Source organism: Macaca fascicularis, chromosome 16, assembly GCF_037993035.2.
Source record: "Macaca fascicularis isolate 582-1 chromosome 16, T2T-MFA8v1.1".
NCBI classification, from domain to species: Eukaryota; Metazoa; Chordata; class Mammalia; order Primates; family Cercopithecidae; genus Macaca; species Macaca fascicularis.
The window spans coordinates 74708845-74725787 of NC_088390.1; the positions used below are offsets into that span (position 1 = coordinate 74708845).

At 46.8% G+C, this 16943-nt stretch overlaps 1 protein-coding gene across 25 annotated transcripts in view; it reads left to right on the forward strand.

The window, feature by feature from the left end:
- The window catches only part of ARSG (arylsulfatase G), a 147456-nt gene that overhangs the window by 82651 nt on the left and 47862 nt on the right, over positions 1-16943 (forward strand). For 23 of the 25 annotated variants that reach the window (XR_012426057.1, XR_012426056.1, XR_012426061.1 and 20 more), the window contains 3 exons: positions 2228-2275; positions 7774-7885; positions 12712-12849. Coding sequence is in view for 13 of the 25 variants with exons in the window: in XM_074020227.1 (XP_073876328.1) it covers positions 2228-2275; positions 7774-7885; positions 12712-12849 (298 nt within the window). In the remaining 12 variants the exon portion in view is untranslated. Of the gene's footprint in view, positions 1-1816; positions 2124-2227; positions 2276-7773; positions 7886-12711; positions 12850-12872; positions 13054-16943 lie in introns of those variants that run through there. The other 2 variants (XM_074020231.1, XM_074020235.1) reach the window with 2 other exon arrangements.

The following is a 16943-nucleotide window of genomic DNA, read 5'->3' on the forward strand; positions in this document are numbered from 1 at the left end:
CCCTTTTGTCCCACTCTGGGTTAAAGAGCCTGATATCCTTTTACGGAAGCTCAACCTGGAGTGTGGTATTCTTTGTCCCAGAAGGGGCAAGTCCCAGGCTGTAGGAGAGACCAATTAAGGTCCCACACTTCTCTTTTACCAATCCCTTTCTTCCCATACCCCAAGGAGTCATTATGTTAACAACATCAGCACCAGGACACCATTTGTAAAACTGCCACTGTGGGCTGACACTCCTTACTAGGCCAGTTACCCGCGTCCGGGTAAACCTCACAGCTGGCTGAACAAAGTGGCTCACACCTGTAATCCCAGCACTCTGGAAGGCTGACGTGGGAGGATCCCTGGAGCCCAGGAGTTCGAGACCAGCCTGGGCACCATAGTGAGACCCTGTATCTACAAATAAGTAAATAAATAATAAACCTCATAGCCAGGAAGGGTTTGGTCTCAGGGCTGTCCCAGACTCAGCCCCTATGCTGTAGGAGGGGGGCTGGCTTCTTCTGGAGCTGTTTTGACCTCACCGGCCCCTCCCTTTTCATGCTTTTAAACTCCAAGTAAGCAACTGTTTGCAGCTTGACTCTTTAGCTGCCATTCCTCACCCCCTCACCACTCACGACACCTTTTGCACATCCTGGGCAGGATATTTAAGCATATCCAGCTGTTGAAATTATGAACTAAAGTACACTTTTAGGAAAAATTAAAGACCCGCCAAAGGAATATCGATCCATTTACAACACTCACACTTTGCTTCTCATCTTGGTCCATGTGTCTCTGTGTTGCCTAGCTGTGCAAATACCGCTGGGCTCCACTTTTTCCCCCTTCACATTATTCTATGTTTCCGTGTAGTATAATTTTACATATTATAATTTTTATGATTAAACAATACTTTTCATAATTTTAATATAGTCATGTTCCCATGTAATGTTTAATCCAAATATTTCACATAATGCTTAATCCATTTCTCTCAAAATTTTTTTGTTTGTTTGTTTATATGAGACAAAGTCTTACTCTTTCGCCCAGGCTGGAGTACAGTGGCTCAGTCTCTGCTCACTGCAACCCCCACTTCCCAGGTTCAAGTGATTCTCCTGCCTCAGCCTCCCGAATAGCTGGGATTACAGACATGTACCACCACGCCCAGCTAATTTTTGTATTTTTGGCAGAGATAGGGTTTTGCCATGTTGCCCAGGCTAGTCTCAAACTCCTGGCCTCATGTGATCCGCCTGCCTCGGCCTCCCAAAGTGTTGGGATTATAGACGTGAGTCACTCAACTGAGAGAAATTGAGAGCTCATTTCTCTCAATTTTTTATTAATCTTTTTTTTCAATCCAATAGAGCAGTTTCAGGGAGGGAATAATGGACTCCCAGAAGCACTTCATCCAGCTTCACCAATTCTTAATTTTTGCTACATGCATTTGCCTTGAAAAAATAGTTTGATAGTGTCTTATTGAGGCCACATCAAATAATGTACTTAGACATACTCCCGTGGTTGCCCGTTAATCTCTCTCGTTTGAGCGGTTTAATGCTGCCAGCGTCTCGATCTTTGTACCACATTCTTTTCTTTGCCTCCTCACCATGGGGGTGACGCCCCTGGGGTCTACTCCTCAGAGCGGAAGAGCAGATCAGAGAGTTCTGACACTGTCAGAGCTCCTGCCACACATTACCCAATTATTCCCCCAGATTGAACGCATTTGCAGACCGAGGAGCAGCGGGGCATCTGAGTTTCCTCATTTGCTGCCCCGTAGGTGTCTCGGTGCTTGAACTGCGGGCTGCTGACGTTGGCTAGAGAGGAAGATGATGAAACCAGGCAGGAAGCGGACATTTCTGAGATGACGTGGGGCGGTGCACCTGCACCCTGGGCCGCCTGGTGTCTTTGCAGGGCCCCAGCGCAGGAGGGCAAAGTGAAGGGGGTGATGGCCCATATGGGGTTGCTGTGTCTGCGGAGCCCTCTTTGAGGGGCAGAGGCTTAAGCTTCTCTGGGCTCCTGGTGATGGGCTGTCTTCCCCTTTCACTGTGGTTTCCTGTGTGAGTCTGGAGTCATCCTTTATGTGTCCCTGTGGACAGCATCTCGGCCCCAGAGAGCAAAGCGTGGCTTGTATACCGCATTGCAGCCTCTCTTTGCTTGTCCACAGTGTAAGGCAAAGCCAATGGAGAGCTGAGTGTGTGATCAACTCCTCAGGGGGCCGTGGTACCCCTACGGGGATTCCTCTGAAAATCTCTCTTTTGTTTTTCTACAGGCAAATGGCATCTTGGACACCACGGCTCGTATCACCCCAACTTCCGTGGTAAGAATTCTTTTGGGGATTTGTTACCTGGGAAACAGAAAATAAAGGTCTCGGTGTAAGACTCCATGAACAGCTAAGCCATCCTGTCTCTGCGGGCAAACCTAAGTTAGGAGATTTTTGTTCACAAAGTCATTTGGGTGCATTTGGGGTGCCAGGGCTCTCCAGGACCTTCCATCCCACTTGCTGACATCTTCTTTGGCTCCCCTTCCTTGGTGCCTGTCTGCCCTTCCAGCTGCCCCATCACAGGCCCAACAGCTTTTTTGCCATCTCTTGGTTCTTTACACCTCAGGGAACATTCTGCCCCATGAGGTCCAGACATGGCTAATCTGGGAAGAAGTAACAATTGACTGATGGGTTCACCGAAGCAGGAAACCTGGCCATAGACCCAAACAGGAGATGCTGCCTCTTGGCCTCTTCCTGCGGCCTTTGCTGCCTCACCCTCTGGCCTTGGGGAAGTAGGCCAAGATCAAGCTGCCAAAGCCGGTTCTCTGAAAATCACTTTGCTGAAGGGCGGATTCTCCAAACGTCCAATTCACTGAATTATTGATGGGTTTTCAAAGTTGCCGTTCGTGCCACTGTCCTTTTCCATTTCCTATGGGAAGCCACGGACTTTCTCTTGAAGGCAGTTTACCATGATCTCAGCTTTGGTGGCTTCTCCTGTCCCTGGCCCCTTCCTCTTCTGCCATTTTATAAGCAAATGTGATTCTCTGACTATTTTGCAGACTTCTCCCCTCCCCCGCCCCAGTATCTCTCCCTATCTCTGTGAAAAATGGCTGAATTGTTCTGTCCTAGACCTGGCAGAAGGTTTTCATTGGAAGTTTTTTGCATTTGGAGAATGACTTTCAGAGGGTTGGCCTGGAGCCGGCCTTCAGCAGCTACCCACTGGTCAGTAACCCCATTGGCTGGCATCTTCTTCAACTCTTACCTCCTCTTTGATGCTTATTGCTCTCCCTCTCCTCCCTTGAGCCCCTTTTCCCAGTTGGGCATTCATGACATCATCCACATGTGCTTTAAAAAAAGTGGCAGGCCGGGCACAGCGGCTCAGGCCTGTAATCCCAGCACTTTGGGAGGCTGAGGCGGGCAGATCACAAGGTCAGTAGATGGACACCATCCTGGCTAACATGGTGAAACCCCGTCTCTACTAAAAATACAAAAAAACTAGCCTGGCATGGTGGCGGGCGCCTGTAGTCCCAGCTACTCGGGAGGCTGAGACAGGAGAATGGCGTGAACCCGGGAGGCGGAGCTTGCAGTGAGCCAAGATTGCGCCACTGCACTCCAGCCTGGGTGACAGAGCAAGACACTATCTCAAAAAAAAAAAAAAAAAAAAAAAAAAAAAAAGACAGATGGGGGAAGTGAAGACCTGGCTTTTGCACTCACTAAAAATTACTCCAGAACTTATTTCCTCCTTGGTCTTCAGTTTTCTCACTTGACAATTGAGGGGTTGGACCAGATCAGGTGTTGGCACCTTGAGCGCATATTCCTGTGGTGAGGGGATACTGAGACCAGCTCCTATGCAGCAGGAAGTGGTACCATGATGGATCTGGTGCCTGCTGCGGGTGTGGGAAGTGGGAAGAAAGAGTACCTCCTACCTATTTGCTGTCTTTGGACCAGACAATTCCAAAAAGCCTTCTGGCATGGACACTGAGGTTTCTTCATGCTCGTGTCTGAGTTCACTCCTCTTCCCTCCTGCCTCTTATGTCCTCTCTGTGGTGCACTGTCCTGGTTGCCCATCTCACTCTGTCTCCCAGGCTGGAGTACAGTGGCATGATCTTGGCTCACTGCAACCTCTGCCTTCCAGGTTCAAGTGATTCTCGTGCCTCAGTCTCCCGAGTAGCTGGGACTACAGGCACCCGCCACCATACCCGGTTAATCTTTTGATTAAAAGCTTGGGTTGGAGAAGAGATAGAATGAAGGAGGAATTCAGAAAAAAACTTCAGATGCCCTGGTTTATGCCAAGCACACTCACACATTCCTTCTAAGTACATGTTCCTTCTAAGGCTCCTCTTGCTGCCCTGGGCTGTTCCTCAGGTCAGGGCTCCTACAAACACAACAAGGTCTTTCTAGCACTGGGGTATGAGGATGCCTGTGATCTAGATCAGTGGTTGGCATAGACCTGTGGTCCAAATCCAGTATGCTGCCTGTTTTTGTAAATACAACATTATTAGAAAACAGTAAGGCCAAGCACGGTGGCTCACGCCTGTAATCCCAGCACTTTGGGAGGCCGAGGTGGGTGGATCACCTGAGGTCAGGAGTTCGAGATCAGCCTGGCCAACATGGTGAACCCCTGTCTCTACTGAAAAAATAAAAAATTAGCTTGGCATGGTGGCACATGCCTGTAATCCCAGCTACTTTGGAGGCTTAGGCAGGGGAACTGCTTGAACCCAGGAGGTGGAGGTTGCAGTAAGTTGAGATTGCACCACTGCAGCCTGGGTGGCAAAACTGAAACTCGGTCTCAAAAAAAAAAAAAAAAAAAGAAAGAAAACAGCCAATATTTACAGTCATTTGTGTACATATTGTCTATGGGTAGGTTTGCGCTACAATGGCAGAGTTGAGTGACCTTACAGAGGTCATCTGACCCACAAAACCTAAGATGTTTACTGTTTGGCCCTTTCCAGCAAAAGTTTGCTGTCCCTGGTGGAGAGTCATCCTGACACCAAATGCAGTAACATTTCAGGGCTATGTTGTGTACCTAAGGGGTAGCTAAATCCATTTGTACAAACCAAATTAACAGGAAGGTAGCATTTTTAAAAAAATACAGCAAACAGGGTGATCATGGTGGCTTACACCTGTAATCCCAGCACTTTGGGAGGCCGAGACAGGCGAATCACTTGAGGTCAGGAGTTCGAGACCAGCCTGGCCAACATGCTAAAACACTGTCTCAAAACAAAACAAAACAAAACAAAAAAACAGCAAATATGTCAATATGTACAGTCATTTGTGTACATATTGTCAATGAGTGGGTTTGCACTATAATGGCAGAGTTGAGTGGCCTTAACAGAGACCATCTGACCCACAAAACCTAAACTGGCTGGGCTCGGTGGCTCACACCTGTAATCCCAGCACTTTGGGAGGCCGAGGCGGGCAGATCATGAAGTCAGGAGATCGAGACCATCCTGGCTAACACGGTGAACCCTGTCTCTACTAAAAAAAAGAAAAAAAAAAATTAGCTGGGCGTGGTGGCGGGCGCCTGTAGTCCCAGCCACTTGGGAGGCTGAGGCAGGAGAATGATGTGAACCCAGGAGGCGGAGCTTGCAGTGAGCTGAGATAGCACCATTGCACTTCAGCCTGGGTGACAGAGCAAGACTCCACCTAAAAAAAAAAAAAAGAAAAAAAACCTAAAATGTTTACTATTTGGCTCTTTCCAGCAAAAGTTTGCTGTCCTTGGTGGAACGTCATCCTGATACCGGATGCGGTGGCATTTCAGGGCTATGTTGCGTACTTAGGGGATAGCCAAATCCATTTGTACAAACCAAGTTAGCATGAAGGTTTCAATTTTTAAAAAAATACAACAAATGGTCTGGGCGCAGTGGCTCACGCCTGTAATCCCAGCACTTTGGGAGGCCAAGGCAGGTGGATTACTTGAGGTCAGCAGTTAGCGACCAGCCTGGCCAACATGCTGAAACCCCGTCTCTACAAAAATACAAAAATTAGCTGGGTGTGGTGACGGGTGCCTGTAGTCCCAGCTACTCGGGAGGCTGAGGCACAAGACTCGCTTGAACCCAGGAGGTGGAGGTTGTACTGAGCTGAGATCATGCCACTGCACTCCAGCCTGGGAGACAGAGTGAGACTCTGTCTCAAAAAGAAAAAAAAATACAACAAACATTTACTAGTTATTCTACATACACCACATATTGGGTTGGCAAAGATCTAGTATCTAACTCGAGGAGTGCATCACTAATGGGGAAGACGGTATTACCCAGATGATAAAAAGTCTGTAGGTTATGCTAGGAGAATGGGTTGAGTGCAGGGCTGTGGCAGGCGGGATTGAGTGCAGGGCTGTGGCAGGTGAGGAGCAGGGAAATTCTGTAGGAAACTTCACACTCAAACTGGGCTGGGAAGTGCTAATGCAGTTTCACCTGTGAGAGACACAGAGCAGATAATTCCAGGCAAAGCCACCAAGGCCCCAAGGCATGAGGCTCACAGGGAACTGAAGGGAACTTGCTTGTTTTAGGAAGTGTGCTTATAGAGAGGGCCAAAAAGCATTTTTTGGGGCAGGAGTTGAAGCTGAAAACACAGCTCTCCCTGTTCCTGGGCCTAAAATTTGAGGCTAATGAGAAATAGCAATTCTTTGTGAGATTTGAATTCTATCTACCTCTAAAGAAATAAACAGCTGAAGCAGTTACCTGGGCAATTGGGGGAAGGTTTCATTTTTCTGGAGAATTTGTTCATTCTAGTTGCATATGCAGCTATAGCCTTTGATTAAAAGCTTCGGCTGGGCTGGGTGCAGTGGCTCACATCTGTAATCCCAGCACTTTGGGAGGCTGAGGTGGGTGGATCATGAGATCAGGAGATCAAGACCATCCTGGCTAACACGGTGAAAATCCATCTCTACTAAAAATACAAAAAATTAGCCAGGCGTGGTGGCACATGCCTGTAGTCCCAGCTACTTGGGAGGCTGAGGCAGGAGAATGGCATTAACCCGGGAGGTGGAGCTTGCAGTGAGCTGAGATTGCCCCACTGCACTCCAGCCTGGGTGACAGAGTGAGACGCTGTCTCAAAAATAAAATAAAATAAAAATAAAAATAAAAAAAGCTTGGGCTGGGTAAGAGATAGAATGAAGGAGGAACTCAGAAAAAAACTTCAACACAAAGGCTTTGGATCTCAGTGCTCACACCCTTCCATCCCTCACCTTCACTTTACCACTCCAAGCCCAAATTCTGCCAGCCTTTTGAGTCCCGGCTGAAATGCAGTATCTTTCAAGGAGCATTTTGAGATTCCTGCCCCATCCCCATCCCACCATCTCTATCGGGGGTAGCTTCCTCTGATCACTGTTGTTGGCTCTCCTATTCATCTCTTATTGCTTAATCTTTATATCTTATTTTCTCTTCACATGAAAAGTCTCTTGAAGGCAGAGTTCATTATTTCTAAAACTTTTTTTATAATTTTTTTCTCTGTGGATGTGGCAGCTAAGAACAACTGATTTTCTTTTTTTTTAATCCCTTAAAGTGTCATGTGTTTAGTTGGTTTTCACCAAATACTGAGTATGTTCATAATTTCATTGAAGATGTTAGGCATTCAATAATTCTCTCCACTTCCTCCCAAACTGGGTTAATTCTAATCACAAGATGTTTTGCAAATCTAATCTAACAGCCAGAACCCAGCAAAGTGATTTTCTATGCATACTACAAAGGGATATTAATCAAATCCTCTTTTAATTACATACTCTATAGCACTGCAGTATTAAATCATAGGAAATTACATTTTTGTCGTGGGTGTATGAAGGCAAGCACATGGAGTCACAGCCACGTGGGGGTGCTAACCAGTTGCTTCTATTCCAGGTTTTGATTACTACTTTGGAATCCCATATAGCCATGATATGGGCTGTACTGATACTCCAGGCTACAACCACCCTCCTTGTCCAGCATGTCCACAGGGTGATGGACCATCAAGGTAATGCTGTCTGACACATTTGCGATAGGCTCCAGGACGAGGCAAAGTTCCAAGACTGTGGTCCATCAGCAATAAATGAAAGATGCAGACAGGAAACAGTTAAGACGGCAAATAAGATACACGGTACATTCTGTGCAAATTTAAATGTTATTTGCAGGGAGTGCAAGAAACCTTTCAACGATGAGGTCCACAAAATTCTTCTATTGAAAATTTCCAGGTTCCTTGGACTAGTGAGCTCAGCTGGGGACAGCCTTGGGCTGCCAGGGTCTCACACATATGGGGCCTCCCTCCTCCTCTGCCTGCTGGCTTTGCTTCTAGCCCAGACACTGGACATAAGGAGGGAGGGAGGAGGAGGGGGAGAGAGAGAGAGAGAGAGAGAGAGAAAGAAAGTACATAGGATGCCTTTTGAGCTTATCACCCCATGGACAACTAAGCCAGCGTTCTGATGTTGGAATGCCAAACAGACACCAAACAGGATGTTTTGAAAAAACATTTAATGAAATGGGAAAATGCTTATGATATAATAGTAAGTGAAAAAAAAAATGCAGGAAGCAAGTCATTAACAGTAAGATCTTAATGACCTCTGTAGCCCTATCTTTGTAGTCCTATTAACAGAGACTCAAAAGAGACGTGCCAAAATGTTATCAAGGACTTTTTCTGGTTGTGGGACTCAGGGTTTTCATTTTCTCTTTATTTATTTATTTATTTTTTGAGATGGAGTCTTGCTCTGTCACCCAGGCTAGAGTGCAGTGGCGCAATCTCATTTCACTGCAACCTCTGTCTCCCTGGTTCAAGCGATTCTCCTGCCTCAGCTTCCTGAGTAGCTGGGATTACAGGCGCCCACTACCACACTAGGCTAATTTTTGTATTTTTAGAAGAGACGGGGTTTCGCCATGTTGGCCAGGTTGGTCTCGAACTCCTGACCTCAGGTGATCCACCCGCTTGTCCAAAAAGTGCTGGGATTTCAGGCATGACCCACCGCACCCAGCCAGGGTTTTTATTTTCCTCTTTCTCATTGTATTTCCTAAATGTCCTGCGGTGCATTTATGATCACAAAAAAAAGATGATAAGCCTTACTCAGGTAAGAATGCAGCACAAAACACGTGTTCCCTTGTTCAGACAGTGCACTGTGGTTATTTCTAAGGCTACAGGTGTCTGAGCCACTTGAGAAAGGTGAGTCTCAGCTGGTCTATCTATAAAACAATAGTTAATATAATAATGGGTATTTGTTGAGAAATTGTTACAGTCTAAGCACTGTCTATGTTTATCTGTAATCCGCATGACCACTGTGTGAGGTAGGTATTTCTTAGGTTGGTGCAAAAGTAATTGCGGTTTTGGCCATTACGTTCAATGGCAAAAATTGCAATTACTTTTGCACCAACCTGATACCTGATTTTACAGATGAGGAAGCTTATGTTACCCAGGTTACACTGGAGCTGGAAAGAGGTAGGAATGGAGATTCCAATCTGGGTCTCTCTGAATCCAGAGCCCATAGGCCCTTCCTGTCTTTGCTACTCATAGTGTAGTCACTGAACTAGCCTAATGGATATCACCTACATGCTTGTTAGAGGTGCACGAATTCACACCCTACCCCCAGGTCTGCCTTTTAACAAGACTTACGCGTGCAGTGAGCTATGACTGCGCCACCGCACTTCACCCTGGGCGACCGAGTAAGATCCAGTCTCAAACAAAAATAAAAACAAACAAACAAACAAACAACAAAAACCCAGGGATTCTGCACATTATGGCACGAGAAACGAGGCTATAGAGCATCCTGCTGCCCTCCTCACCCACCGTGGCCTCTTGGGCACACCTGTAATCACACCTGGCCATATGGAGGTATGACATATGTCAGCCAGTCTCTTTTAAAAAAATTAAAATTTTTATTTTTTTTGGGGGGGTGGGGGGATGGAGTCTTGCTCTGTTGCCCGGGCTGCAGTGCAGTAGTACTGTCTCTGCTCACTACAACTTCTGCCTCCCGGATTCAAGTGATTTTCCTGCCTCAGTCACCTGAGTAGCTGGGATTACAGGCTTATGTTACCACGCCTGGCTAAGTTTTGTATTTTTAGTAGAGATGGGGTTTCACCATGTTGGCCAAACTGGTCTTGAACTCCTGACCTCAAGTGATCTGCCTACCTTGGCTTCCCAAAATGCTGGGATTACAGGCATGAGCCACTGCCCCTGGCCTTTTTCTTCTTCTTCTTCTTCTTCTTCTTTTTTTTAAAATTTCAATCTTGCTCCTGTTTTAGTTTTTTAAATTTTTTTAAAAAATTGTTAATCTATGTTAAAAATCTCTTTTTAATCTATGTTAAAAATCCAATAGAAAGCCAGGTGCAGTGGGTCACTCCTGTAATCCCAGCACTTTGGGAGGCTGAGGTGGGCAGACCTTGTGAGCCCAGGAGTTTGAGATCAGCTTGGTCAACACAGCAAAACCCCGTATCTACAAAAAATACAAAAATTAGCTGGGTGTGGTGGCCCATGCCTGTAGTCCCAGCTGCACATGAGGCTGAGGTGGGAGGATGGCTTGAGGAGGAGGTTGCAGTGAGCTGAGATCATGCCACTGTACTCCAGCCTAGGTGACAGAGCCAGATCCTGCCTAAAAAAAAAAAATCAAACAGAAAAAAATGGTGGCTTAGGAGAGAGAGAGGAAAAAAAGGAAAGAATGTAAATGACTTATGAAGTTGCAATGATATAATAAAAAGCTGAAAAATTCGACATAAATATGCGATTAGTGTTATAATGCCCAGCATGGTGATAATTCTTTTTCTCTTTTAAAAAATTTGGGATGCCTATAATCCCTGCACATGAGGCTGAGGTGGGCGGATTGCTTGAGCTCAGGAGTTCGAGACCAGCCTGGGCAACGTGGCAAAACCCCGTCTCTACAAAAAATACAAAAATTAGCAGGGCGTGGCAGCACACTCCTATAGTCCCAGCTACTCAGGAGGCTAAGATGGGAGTTTGAGACTGTAGTGAGCTGAGATTGTGCCACTGCACTTCAGCCTGGGCGACAGAGTGAGACCCTGTGTCAAAAAAATAAAACAAAACAAAAATTGTGGTTTTTAACAATTATCTACCCAGTCTGACTATATCTCCTATATTTCTATAATGGGGTGTGTGTGCATGTAGAGTGATGGGGAGTTTTGATTTCTTCACAAATCCGTCCCAGCACTATTAGGACGATGTATTTGCCTGAGAGGACTCCATTCATTACCACCTCTGTCTCCATTGCTCTCAGCTTCTCTCTTGGTTCTCTTTGGTGACCAGGACTGAGAGCTTGAGTTTTTTTGGAATTCCTAATACACTGAAGCTGTGTGCAATGCACTAACCATTTGTTATCTCCTTTAGACCACCAGGACCCCTATAAGGATGGCACAGGCCATCCAGTGCTACAGATAAGGAGATAACTCTGGGAGCTTAAGTAACTTGCCAGAGATCATGACTGGAGTCAGACCATGACTTGGCCACATTGATGGGCAGCCATGGGTCAGATTCATTTCCATCTGTAAGATCAAAGCTTGAGCTTGTGTTGCTTTGTTTGGAGACAGAGTTTTGCTCTTGATGCCCAGGCTGGAGTGGAATGGCGCAATCTCAGCTCACTGCAACTTCCGCCTCCTGGGTTCAAGCAATTCTTCTGCCTCAGCCTCCTGAGTAGCTGGGACTACAGGTGTGCACCACCATGGCTAATTTTTGTATTTTTAGTAGAGATAGGGTTTCACCATGTTGGCCAGGCTGGTCTTGAACTCCTGACCTTAGGTGATCCACCCGCCTCAGCCTCCCAAAGTGCTGGGATTACAAGTGTGAGCCATTGTGCCCGGCCTGGTCCTGAACTTCTGACCTCAGGCAATCCACCTGCCTCAGCCTCCTGAAGTACTGGGATTACAGGCCTGAGCCACCGCTCCTGGCCATGAGCTTGTTTTTTTTTTTTTTTTTTTTTCCAGGAGATGTTATTAGTTTAACTCTTTTTTTTTTTTTCCCAACTGCTGAAGTTTCTCCAAATTCTGCAAATATGGCTTAAAATTCAAATTGTCCCAATCCATCTTATGTATTCCTTTTTTTTTTTTTTGAGACCGAGCTCACTCTGTCACCCAGGGTGGAGTACAGTGGGATGATCTCAGTTCACTGCAACCTCCGCCTCCTGGGTTCAAATGATTCTCCTGCCTCAGCTTCCTGAGTAGCTGGGATTACAGGTGCGCACTGCCGTGCCCAGCTACTTTTTGTATTTTTAGTAGAGACAGGGCTTCAGCATGTTGGCCAGGCTGGTCTCGAACTCCTGACCTCAAATGATCTGCTGGCCTCGGTCCCCCAAAGTGCTGGGATCACCGGCATGAGCCACCGCACCTGGCCCATCTTATATATTCTGTCCTGTTGACAGATCTGGTATTACATGAAGTCCCGAGTGTTGACTTCAGAAAACGGCAAGTTACACACCATACACAGAGGCTGGGATTGAAGTGAGACCGCAGAGAAAGCCAGCAATGGGGCTACTGACTGGCGGGGGGACTCTGCTTGACATCATTTAGCCTCTTTAGACCTCAGTTTCTCTTCCTGCAAAATGGAAGTAATAAAAAATAACGTCCCAGCTCACAAGAGTGTTTGTAAGCTTTACAGAGTGGTCAGCTTGTCCGAGGAGCCTAAATATCTATTCAGAGGGAATGGAAGAAAGCATTATGCATAGACTTTTACACTTGGAGGAAATGGCCAACCGGAAAAATCATCTGGGGCCAGAGTTGTATTTATGTGCATATGCATTGTTGCATTAAAGCATTTAGTTCTGCTCCGTGAGTACGTAGGAAATGAATACTCTACGGTCTGTGGTTTCCACACAGCAACCTTCAAAGAGACTGTTACACTGACGTGGCCCTCCCTCTCTATGAAAACCTCCACATTGTGGAACAGCCGGTGAACTTGAGCAGCCTTGCCCGGAAGTATGCGGAGAAAGCAACCCAGTTCATCCAGCAGGCAAGGTGAGGAGCCTCCCTCCCTCCCCAGGGCCTCCCCCTGCTTCCACCTACCCGTGCACACACACCACGTCCCTTGACCTCGGCACGCTTGAGGCCTTGACAGAGTTTTGCTGCCCAGCAGAGATGGATGCATACATGTCTCCTATAAATAAAGCTGGAAAACAGCGCCTTCTGGAAATCCACAGTCCTGGATTAGAGATTCCTCAGGTATGTGCCTAGAGTCCCTAGGGCTTATCCCTCTGTTGCTTTGATCATGTTCCACTGCCATGATCATTTTGTCCTCTCCTTCTAGGTTATAAGCTCCTCGAGGGTAGGGCCTGCCCACTGCACTCTGTGCACTCAAGACATTTGTTGAGCTCACTAGCTGGCAGGATATATTACTTTTCTATTGCTGCGGTAACAACCAACCACTAATTTAGTGGCTAAAACAATAGTAACTTACCCTGCTACAGATCTGGAGGCCAGATGTCTGACATGAGTCCTAGGGGGCTAAAATCAAGGCATCAGCAGGACTGTTTTCTTGGGGAGTCTCTAGGGGAGAATTCCTTCCTTGCCTTTTCCAGCTTCCGGCATTTCTAAGCTAGGGCCATATCATTCTCAACTCTAATTCTGTTGTTCACGTGCCTCTTAGTCAAATCTCCCCTCTGGCTCCCACTTAGAATAACACCTGTGATGGAGTTTAGGGTCCACCAGGAGAATGCAAGGTGATCCCCCTACCTCAAGACCCTTAACATAATTCCACCTGAAAAGTCTCTTTTGCCATACGTTCATAGATTCCAGGAATTAGACCCTGTTTATCTTTGGGAGCTATCCTTCATTCTACCAGACGGATGTTACAAATTCCCGCATCTAGAAGGCACAGATAGGTAACCTTAAAGAGGGAAGCAGGATGAACGTAAGGCATTAGGGAGTGGTGGGGCCTACAGCAAACCCATAAGCACAGGCCTCATCTGCAGGGGGCAGCTACTACCTAGCTCCAGCTGCTTGGTGCTTTTTTGTGAAAATGTGAACCTGGAATATCAGATCTTTTCATTTTACAAGAGACATAGGATACCTGGCTTTTATGTGAAATCTCCTGATCTTGAAATATTAGAAACTACTAATTAACAAAAGACTGGGTGTGATAGCTCATGCCTATAATCCCAGCACTTTGGGAGGCTGAAGTGGGCAGATTGCTTGAGTCTAGGAGTTCAAGACCAGCCTGGGTAACATGATGAAACCCTGTCGCTATAAGCAATACAAAAATTAGCCGGGCGTGGTGATGTGTACATGTTGTTCCAGCTACTCGGTAGGCTGAGGACGGAGGATCACTTGAGCCTGGGAGGCATAGGCTGCAGTGAGCCAAGACTGTGTCACTGCATTCTAGCCTGGGTGACAGAGCAAGACCCTATCTCAAAAAAAAAAAAAAAAAATAGAATGAAAAGTAAAATAAAATAAAATAAAATAAAAGTAAATAAGAATAACGAAGAAGTGGGCTGTGTGTGGTAGCTCATACCTGTAATCCCAGTGCTTTGGGATTACACTGGGTAATCCTCCCAGGTGGGAGGATCACTCGAGGCCAGGAATTCCGGACCAGCCTGGACAACCTGGTGAGACCTTGTCTTTACAAAAAATTATAAAAAGGGGCTGGGCGTGGTGGCTCATGTCTGTAATCCCAGCACTTTGGGAGGCTGAGGCGGGCAGATCACCTGAGTTCAGGAGGTCGAGACCAGCTTGACCAACATGGTGAAACCCCGTGTCTACTAAAAATACAAAAATTAGCTGGGAGTGGGGGTGCGCATCTGTAGTCCCAACTACTCAGGAGGCTGAGGCAGGAGAATCACTTGAACTCAGGAGGCAGAGGTTGCAGTGAGCCCAGAATGTGCCATTGCACTCCAGCCTGGGTGACAGAACAAGACTCTGTCTCAAAAAAAAATTAATAAAAATTATTAAATAGCTGAGCGTAGTGGTGTGAATCTGTAGTGCCAGCTAACTTGGGAGGCTGAACTGGGAGAATTACTGGAGTCCAGGAGTTCAAGGCTGCAGTGAGCCATAATCGCGCCACTGCACTCCAGCCTGACACATTGAGATCCTGTCTCTTAAAAAACCCCCAAAACCCAAAAAACAAGAAAGCAAAAACAAAACCATACCACAGTGTATCTCTAACAAATCATATATGCGTGAGGGTTGCTGGCTTACAACCTCTGTCAGATGTCAGGGCAAAGAATGGACATTGTGAAATAATGGACAACTCCAAAATTGTGCACAGTTATTTGGAGGGCACACCCACAGACTGTGGGATGGAAGTGCACACACACGTGTACCTGCACACATGCGCACACAGTCACCCTCCCCGCCCCTTCATAACTGCCTTCTGCTGCCTTCTAATGAACCCATATATGTTCATCTTATCTTCCCCTCAGGATTCCACTCCTCAAGGGCAATGGACTCCAAGAAACTTGGTGTTTTCTATAGCCTTAGCCTAAGTGGGCAAGAAAACACGTGCTGCACGGCTGTCCACTTGGGCAGAATTAAAAAGGGACTCTACCTGTAGTGATCACAGCAGCCCCTTGAATATGCAGGAATCCCCCACCCCTCGTTCAGCCACATGGGACGTTTTTTAGAAGCTCAGCAGGGAGGGTAGAGGCAGCCATGCAGGAGGTCCAGACATCCTGTTTTCTTGGTAATAAAACCTATTTAAGGATTGAATCTCAAAAGTAGCTTCAGACATTGCATCTTAAGGGTTTATCAGGACTTTCTGAGAACACTGTTGTTTTATTTCAGATTGTCAAGAGTAGAAAGGGCAGAGCCTCTTCTCCCATCTGCAGGGTTGAGCGTCTCCCAGCTCACTGGATCTTTGCGATGGTTTCAGGCCCCTGTGCCCCATGGCACATGGATGCTTCAAGGCTAGTGGGGACAGTCTCTTCTGCTTTTGTAGTGAACCAAACAACACTGTGTTCTTAGGGGAAGGAATGGGGACTTGGGACTGTTTAATGCCCCCTCTGAAGTGGGCATAGGGCCTGGACATCCACCCGTTAATTAATCACTTAAAAGGCAAATCAACCCACAGCCTCTTTATTATACAAAAGAGGGGAACAGTTTTGTTACTTCATTAACTGGTTATTAAGTGAAAAGTCCCGAGTCCTGTTGGCATTTAACATTACAGAAGGAAATCCCCAGAAATGCTGATTTCTTTGGGATTTCCACATGCCAAATGGTTTTCTGAGCATCAGCAGAAAAGGCCCCCAGGTCCTTGCCCTTCCTCCTCCATGACTCTGGCCCCTGCCTCAAGCCCCTCCCCCAACTTGGGCCTGTTTGTCAAAACCACCAGGTATCCCTAGAGTGCGGCTTCCCACTCTTCCCTGACAAGGGGGCCCAGGACTTAGGGAGTTTTTACTTGGGTCCTTAGTTGGCTTTAGTGTCTCACCCAAGACCGTTGACGTAGTACTTGGGTATCACTGCTGGTCATTCAGTTTACTTGACTTTAGACCCTTCATCTGGTAGCAATGCTGATTGCTAATGCTTGATCTGAGTGTTTTAAGCAGCAGGCAAAGCTCTGAATAGGACAAAGGAGCAGGTAGAAGGCATGGGCTCCTAGGTCCCAGAGCTAGCTGGGCCTCTGTTCCTTATGAGGTCTGGGACCGTGCATTGCGCCTAAGTGGGGAATACAGGGCTTAATAAGCAGGAGTGTATCAGGCATCAGAATGAGCAGTGGCCCAGGATGTTTCAAATCAGATATTTCTTTGTTTTTTTTTTGAGACTGAGTCTCTCGCTCTTGTCGCCCAGACTGGAGTGCAGTGGTGCAATCTTGGCTCACTGCCACCTCTGCCGCCTGGGTTCAAGCAATTCTCCTGCCTCAGCCTCCCAAGTAGCTGGGATTACAGGCGCATGCCACCACACCCAGCTAATTTTTGTATTTTTAGTAGAGATGGGGTTTCAACATGTTGGCCAAGCCTGTCTTGAACTCCCGACCTCAGGTGATCTACCTGCCTCGGCCTCCCAAAGTGCTGGGATTACAGGCATGAGCTACCGTGCCTGGCCTGAAATCAGACCTTTCAAACAAATCAGTATTCCATGGTGTCATGTACTACACGTTGAAATCCTAACTCTTAGTGGGG